An 8,422-nucleotide genomic window follows, 5' to 3' on the forward strand; every position below is an offset into this window, starting at 1 on the left:
AGTCCACTCTTAGGAATATACCCAGGAGAATTGAAAATGTATGTTCACACAAAAACTTGTACACAAATGCTCATAAGCATTCTCATTCATAATAGCCAAAAGTGGGAACAAACAAATATCTCTCACCTGACGAGTGGAGAAATAAAATGCAGTATATCCATGCCACGGGGTGTTACTTAGCAATAAAAAGGAATGAGGCACTGAGCCTTTCTACAAGAGGGAGGAACCTCGGATACGTTATGCTAAGTGATAGAAGCCAGGCACGAAACTATGCATTGCGTTGATTCCATTTACAGGAAATGCCTAGAATAGACAAATCTACCCAGACAAAAAGTGCATGTGTGCTTGCCAGGGACTTGGGCGAGGGAATGGGGTGCAGCTGCTAGCGACTACAGAGTTTCTTCGGGGGTCATGGCAATGAAATTAGTGTAATAGTTGCACAACCTTGTGAGCAAACTAAAACTTGCTGAATTGCATAGCGAGTTTTATGGTCTGTGAATTATCTCAAGGAAAATAAATATGCTACATACATGTGAAGGATTAGTATTATTATTATCATTGCTCAACTCACATCCCAGCTTCCATAAAGCCCTTCGTCCGGTTCTCTGAGCTTCCCCAGACTGAATCTGGATCGTGCATTTGTCACCCATATGCCGCTGCCCTGGATGATTTTGACGATGTTTAATAATCATTAAATAATACATTATTAAAATGAATGATTAAATAATAATGATCACATCAATAAATACGAGGTTCTCTCTTGTCTTCTCAGCTCCATCCCTAGCTCCTTCAGTGTGGGCTCCTCTAGCCTGCTTTGCCGGCTGAAAGAGGGAGGGCACACCTCTCCCCCTCCCCACCCTGCCAGATTACTGGAAGGCACACCTATTCTATTCAGGACTCCCATGGCCCTGCTGAGGACAATGGGAGCTAACTACGGGCAGAATACAGAATTGTTATGCAGCGCACCCCCTGCCTAGAGCCCCTTCAGCCAGCACTGTTTGGACTTGGACTTCACGTGGAGTTCGAGGACCACCAGAGAAAGCCTGAATTTGTGTGAGGCAAGGCAGTGGTTTGCAGCTCGATGGATAACTGTTACCAGTTAGGATGCTCGAAGTTCAAAGCCTCCTGACTCAATCCTGCTCAAACAATAAAGGGGACTCACTGGTCATAGGACTGGAACGTCCTCAGGGGAGCAGGCTGAAGGGGTGGCTTGATTCAGGGGCTCAACAAGACGGCCCTGGACTTGGGTCCTCCGTTCTGCCACCCAGCGTCTGTCTGGCTCCTCCCAAGGCCGGATTTCCCTTCCCTACCCCAACCCCTATAAGCTTCTGGGCATACATGATTCTTTGTCTCAGCCTGGGAGGGGACATGTGAGTAGGAGAAGGAAGGAACAAGTTACTTCATTGTCCTTCATTCATTCTAGGGGCCCTTTTAGAAGAGCAAGAAAGTTTGTTTCCTAGAAAACCTTCTTCCTTTGTCACATTTCCTTTCTTAAACTATGGCCAGGGGATGGCAATACACTGATTCACTTCAGCCTAAACCACAGGCCTCCCCCGACATACACACACATACACCTCCCAGGGATAGAATCAGCTTTCCCCAAAGTCTGTGGCTGGGTGGGAGAGGTGAGGTTACCCAAATAAAAGCCAAGGTAGCCAGAGAAGAGAGCAATGTTGGCACAACACCCATTAATATACTTGCATGAACCTGGGCCTTCTCAAAACCCGCCTCATCCTCCAGGATCCAGCCTGAATGTCCAGTCCTTTGGGAAACCCTTCCAGTCCCTCCCAGACAGGAAATTCTCATCCACCTATTCACCCATCCACCCACCCCCCCACTTACTGTGTTCCTGGGTGCTGAGGGCTGAGTGTTCAGTTGTGAGTCAAACAGGGATTTCTACCTTAATGCGGTTCTCAGTCTGGACAAGGAGAGGAAAGTTAATCAAATGATTACACCAACTGATGTATAAACTTTTCTACTAGTAAGTACAATGAAGGAGAGAGAGGGAGGGAGAGAGAGAACGAGCAGGCACCCTGTGCAGATATGGGTTTGGGAGGTGGTGAAGGAAGGCTTTCCTGACAAAATGATGGGGGGCCCATGCTCTAGCTTTCACCCCCTGGGCCATCCCACCCTCTGCCTCAGCTCTCTCCCTTGCTGGACAGGCCAGCTTCTGCACTCACTGGCTGGGTCCAGGTCCTGATGCAAAGTTTGTGCAACAACTGTGCATGGGATTTAATTGTCAAGGGGTTAGAGCTACCAGGAGGGACGGTAGCTGCTGGCTGCGTTCCAAAGAAGAGCTTCACTGCTGGAGAAGGAGGCACCGGATCCTGGTTGCGCTGGGTGCCTCAGGTAGGAAGGGCCGACAGTGCAGGCGGAGCCGGGACCTGCCTGTATTCCAGGGTGAGAAGCAGCACTGGGGCCTTTACATGCCAAGCTCCCCGGGGGCAGGTAGGCAGGGGCACGTTTCAGAATTGACGTTTGAGGGACAACCGCTCTCCTGGGCCACGGGAGACCTGAGTCGTGGCCGGTGTTCCTCGGGTCACCTGAGATACCCCTCGGAGCTTTGTGACGCTCTTCCCTCTGGGAGATGGGAATATAAGCCACTTTTCCTGCAGCGACGTGGAATTCGGTGGCGGAGTGTGGAGGGCAGTTCTCCGCGGTAGAGGTGGGGTGGGGGCGCGGGGCGGGGAGTGTGGGAGCGGCGCGGGGGCGCGGCCCGCAGCCTGCCCAGGTGGCACAGGGGCCGAGACTGGCCTGCTGCCCGGCGCGAGCGTGTCCGCGAGCCCCTCCCCGCCGCCCGAGCCCTCCCACTTCCTCCGCTGGAGCGGCGGCTGTCAGGGAGCGGGGCGCGCGGCGCGCAGTGCACTCTCGGGGCGCCCGCGAGGAGGCTGCCGCTCGGGCTCGCTGCCCTGTCGCCCCGCACCTGGTCCCCGCCGCCGCGCCGCGCGCCATGGACCTGCCCAGGGGCCTCCTGGTGGCCTGGGCGCTCAGCCTGTGGCCAGGTACGTGCCCGTGGGAGTCCCTCGCGGGGTGGGCGCTTGGCCGCTGGGGAGGGGTGGGGGGCACAGGGGTCCCCCCGGCAAGTGGCTGCAGTCTAGCGGCTCCGCCAAGCTCCGAAAAAGAGGGAGGCGCGCCCGGGCGACTTTGAGCCGGGAGTTTGGTGTGTGGGGAAGAGTTGGGGGAGGGTTGGGGGAGAGCTGAAGAGGTGCGCGGAGGGCTGGCGGCCCCGCCGGACACGCTGGCCACTCCAGGCGCCCCGCCGGGGACTCTCGGGCGTCCCGGGAGCGCGGAGGGCGCGTGGCCCGGGCTGGGAGGGGACGCGACGCGCGGAGCAAGCGCCGCCTCGGCCGCCCTCCTGCCTGCGGAGGGAGCCGCCTGAAGTTCGGGGACCGGGACACAGAGGCCCGGGAGGGCTGGGGGGACCTGGGCGCCGTGAGCTGCCCAGAATCCCTCGGGCTGGGGAAGGACGAAGCCCCAGGGCGGGGGCCCCTAGGTGGTGGCGAGCGGTCGCCGGGCCGAGCCAAATGCGACGGGCGCAGCTCCGCAGCCAGGGCCCGGGAAACATTACCTGATGCTTGGGGTAGGGACTGGGCAACCGGCGCTTGGAATTATTCAGTTATTCAATAATCTGGGGAAGCCGCCGTCGCCGAGACGCGCGCCGCCTGCCTAATGCAATCCAGGTGTCCGGGCGCGGCGGGGACCTCGGTCCGGCGGGGTGCATGACGGGCAGCCAGAGGCCAACCCTAGGCTCTCGGCACTGGGACAACCAGCCTGGGCTTCTCCACTCTCGGTGCCCCGGCCCGACCCGTACCTGTAGCGCCGGGCTTAGGCCAGCGGCGCGCTTCGACCGGCGGCGACAGCTTTCGGGGCCTCTCCTTTGCGCGGCCGAGTGCCCCGGCGGGGACCAGCGCCCGCCGCGGCGACTGGACCCCGCGCCTCGCCTACCGTTCTGTATGGGCTCCAGGCTGGGGCTGGGGCCGGTACCGGGGGTCAGATGGGGAGGCAGCGGGAGAGGAGAAGTCAGGAAGCACAGGTGGAGACCCCCCCAGCCCGAGCTCCCTCACCGCCGTCCCGGGGTACCTCGGAAACAAGTGCACAGCCCCCCCACCACCACCTCGTTCTATAGCAGAGCTTCGGGGAGGGCCTGTAGTTGCAACAGTCCCTGGCTGATGGAGTTCGGTCCAGATCCTAGAGCCACAGAATGAACATTAACGCTTTAAGTTGTTGGGGGAGGGGGTGTTGGGGAGGACAAAGGAAGAGTTGCCTCCAGGCCAGCATTCATCTAGAAAGCAGCTGCAGGAGGAGGTAAAGCCCACTCTAGGTCACTTAGACAGGAGGCAGGAGAACTCCGGGAACTGCCTTGGGATCACAAGGAGATCTAGCTGGAAGAGAAGGGAATGCGCCCCTGTGTGACTCCAGAGAGGGGCAACCATCCCACCCACCCTGAGACGCAGTGGCTCGAGTCAGGCTGGACCTCAGGAAGCTGAGAGGGAAGTCCGTGCAATCAGAACGTGGCTTCCATTCTGGCTCTGCTGCCCACTGGCTGTACGACCTTGGGTGCATTATGCAATCTTTCCACAGGTTTCCTTCTCTGTGGAATGGAGATGGAAATTCAGACTGCGTTCATAAAGTTCTCCAGATAATTAAGTGAGGCACTGTCAGAAAAGTCCTTAACTCAGGGCTTGGGGTGCAGCAGGACAGAAGCAATGGTTGTTAGTGGTGGTGTTACTCAAGCAGGAATGAGGGTGGGGGTGTGTGCGCCAGGGGAGTGGGGTGAAGGACCAGGGCAGGATTTGTGACTCAGAATTCCCTTTATATGGAGAAAACCACCCTTGAGTTATGTCTGGTCAGTTTGGGTTCTTAAAATATGGGATTCATTAAACATATCAATCAATGTTGGAATGACATCTGCTTGCAAGGAACTGGGGGTGGGGACCAAGTATGTGTGCAATCTGGGCCCTGCCTGGAGCTGGGGATAAGGAAAGGCCAGGGAAAGCTAAATAGAAGGATTAGGGAGTGAACGGCACAGAGAAGCTAAGGGCTGCGGTTCAAACAAGAAGTTCAATTTCACTTGGATTAACCAGGGAGGCTTCCCGAAGGAGGAGGTAACATTTCAACAGGGTCTTGAAGGAATGTGGAAAAGCCTTCAAGTAGGTCGGTTTGTAAGTCAGAGTGTTATTTCCTGGGACTAATTAAAGAACAAAAAGGTGGATGTTTTAAAACCACAAGGGTGACTGTAGTTTGGACTCTGAAAATTGGAAAGTTCGTGGGGTCGATGAATCCAGAGCAAGATTGATGTCAATCTCCCAACTGTGCATCACATGGATTCAATGTGAGGTTTACCAGGAAACGTGCCTGCTGGTGACGGCACAGTTTGGCTGAGCAGGGGAACAGGGGACCTATCACAGGCCAAGCTGGGAGTGAGTCCGCACTGAAGCCATTATGAGTTCAGAGCCTCTATCTTGCCAGAGCTTCTGCTTACAAGCTGGGCAGGGTGATGGGTGGGCAAAACTACCAAGAAAGCAAAAAGAAAAAAAAGGAAGGAAAGAAGGAAGGAAGGAAGGAAGGAAGGAAGGAAGGAAGGAAGGAAGGAAGGAAGGAAGTCCAAAGACTTCTTTAGCTGATATCCAGAGAAAGCAGATCCATTGATAAGAAGTTTCCATCATAGAACATCTGTAGTAAAGGTTGAGTAGTGATGCTTTTTTTTTTTAAGATTGATTTATTTATTTTAGAGAGAGAGTGTGTGTGTGTGAATGGGGGAAGGGGCAGAGGGAGAGGAGGAAGGGAAGCAGGCTCCCTGCTGAGCACAGAACCCCACACAGGGCTCGATCTCAGGACCCTGAGATCGTGACCTGAGCCGAAAACCAAGAGTGGGATGCTTAAGCGACTGAGCCACCCAGGTGCCCGAATGAGTGATGATTCTTTTAAAACCTCAGTCTTTACTGAGTACCTGTTGTCTGCCAGGCTCCGTAAAGGCACACAGGGAGATCAGGCACAGTGTGGGGGTGAAGGCCCTGGGGTCTCACTGCCTGGACTAGGTCTGGGCTCTGCCAGTTAGGACTCTGTGCTCTTGGCAAACTACTAAGTGGCTCTGTGCCTCAGCTTTCTCACCTGCAAAATGGGTATGAAAATAATAGAACTTACAGAGCTATCCAAAGATGAAATGAGTAGGTGTAAATAAAGTGCTTGGAAAGTTCCAGCACACATTACGCATTCAAGGAGGTTGCCTCTCTTTTCCATCATCATCGGCAACAGCAGCACTCAAGATACTGACCATTCAGTAAGGGATGTCGAGGGTGCACGGAGATGTGATTGCCAAACCCCAGTCCCTAAGAGAAGGGTAGAGGAAGTGCCGGGGTACTGGAGGCTCAGAGGGGGCATGCGTGCCCAGGCCCCAGGAAAGCCAGACTTTCCCAGCTCTTCTCCCAAAGACCTGGCCCAAAGTCTTGATCGTCATGGGAGTTCAGGGATGTTTTTTGCCATGACAGTTTTGACTGTCAGGAAGTCAGTGCGATCTTCGTGTGAGAGCCTTGTGGCATTTTGTGGAGCTGAGAGGAACCACGCCATGCAGCATGGCCCTCACGTGTCCCTGCGAGTGGCAGCCTTGTTCAGCAGGAAAACCTTGTCTGGAAAAAGCACAGGCCTAGGCAGCATGAGTGTGCAAAGACTAAAAAGATCCAAGCCCTGCTCTCCAGCCTTGGAAGAGCAGAGAAAGAGATGAAGCTTGTCCCACCCTGCTGGGAGCTGGTCAGCCAAGCCTCTCCACTACCACCATCAGCTGAGAGCTTCTGGACCCTTCCACGTGGAAGCCCTTCCACATAGGGCCCTGAAGGGATAGGGGTAGAGTCTTACCTTCTTTCTATTTATACACCATAGCCCATCCACCCCACCCTGGACTCCCAGATATGGGCTGTCTCCTGGCCATTCTCCATGTCCTCGCCCACCCACACACGGCTGTGGGCCTTAAGACACTCAAGGCGGTGACTCACCTTCTTTATGACCTCTCTGGAGCTCGTTCTCTCCCCTCCTGTAGTGGAAACTTCCTCCAGCAGCAGGGAACTTCCCTTCCATCCTCTCCCCTCGTTGCTTAGGACAAAACTTTCTTCTGAGCTGGCTTTTCTTTTCTTTTCTTTTCTTTCTTTCTTTCTTTCTTTCTTTCTTTCTTTCTTTCTTTCTTTCTTTCTTTTTGAATGGTAGAGGTTTTTTTTCTTTTTTTCTCCTAAAAAGAAGTACCATTGATGTTATTACTTCCAGGTTACNTTTCTATTTATACACCATAGCCCATCCACCCCACCCTGGACTCCCAGATATGGGCTGTGTCCTGGCCATTCTCCTTGTCCTCGCCCACCCACACACGGCTGTGGGCCTTAAGACACTCAAGGCGGTGACTCACCTTCTTTATGACCTCTCTGGAGCTCGTTCTCTCCCCTCCTGTAGTGGAAACTTCCTCCAGCAGCAGGGAACTTCCCTTCCATCCTCTCCCCTCGTTGCTTAGGACAAAACTTTCTTCTGAGCTGGCTTGGCTTTTTTTTCTTTTTTCTTTCTTTCTTTCTTTCTTTCTTTCTTTCTTTCTTTCTTTCTTTCTTTTGTTCGTTCTTTCTTTCTTTCTTTTTGAATGGTAGAGGTTTTTTTTCTTTTTTCCTCCTAAAAAGAAGTACCATTGATGTTATTACTTCCAGGTTACAACATAGTGATTCAACACTTATATACATTAGAAAACGTTCACCATGGTAAGTGCAGCTACCATCTGTCATTATACAGAGTGGTGACAATATTATTAATTATGTTCCCTGTGCTGTACTTTTCATGTCCGTGACTTATTTATTTTTATAACTGGAGGTTTGTACCTCTAACCCCTTTTACCTCCTCGGTCTACCCCTCCTCCCCCTTCCCCTCTGGCAAACCAGTTTATTCTCTGTATTNTCTCTGGAGCTCGTTCTCTCCCCTCCTGTAGTGGAAACTTCCTCCAGCAGCAGGGAACTTCCCTTCCATCCTCTCCCCTCGTTGCTTAGGACAAAACTTTCTTCTGAGCTGGCTTTTCTTTTCTTTTCTTTTCTTTCTTTCTTTCTTTCTTTCTTTCTTTCTTTCTTTCTTTCTTTCTTTCTTTTTGAATGGTAGAGGTTTTTTTTCTTTTTTTCTCCTAAAAAGAAGTACCATTGATGTTATTACTTCCAGGTTACAACATAGTGATTCAACACTTATATACATTAGAAAACGTTCACCATGGTAAGTGCAGCTACCATCTGTCATTATACAGAGTGGTGACAATATTATTAATTATGTTCCCTGTGCTGTACTTTTCATGTCCGTGACTTATTTATTTTTATAACTGGAGGTTTGTACCTCTAACCCCTTTTACCTCCTCGGTCTACCCCTCCTCCCCCTTCCCCTCTGGCAAACCAGTTTATTCTCTGTATTTCTG

At 52.8% G+C, this 8,422-nt stretch overlaps 1 protein-coding gene across 2 annotated transcripts in view; it reads left to right on the top strand.

Annotated features, from left to right (window-relative positions):
• Positions 1 to 2,815: 2,815 nt before the first annotated feature.
• The window catches only part of ITGA11 (integrin subunit alpha 11), a 114,746-nt gene continuing 109,139 nt past the window's right edge, over positions 2,816 to 8,422 (top strand). For both annotated transcript variants that reach the window (XM_034660769.1, XM_034660770.1), the window contains exon 1: positions 2,816 to 3,002. In XM_034660769.1, the coding sequence (XP_034516660.1) occupies positions 2,951 to 3,002 (52 nt within the window). In that variant the 5' untranslated portion in view covers positions 2,816 to 2,950. The remainder of the gene's footprint in view (positions 3,003 to 8,422) is intronic.

The sequence above is a fragment of the Ailuropoda melanoleuca genome, chromosome 5 (assembly GCF_002007445.2).
Source record: "Ailuropoda melanoleuca isolate Jingjing chromosome 5, ASM200744v2, whole genome shotgun sequence".
In the NCBI taxonomy this organism is placed as follows: Eukaryota; Metazoa; Chordata; class Mammalia; order Carnivora; family Ursidae; genus Ailuropoda; species Ailuropoda melanoleuca.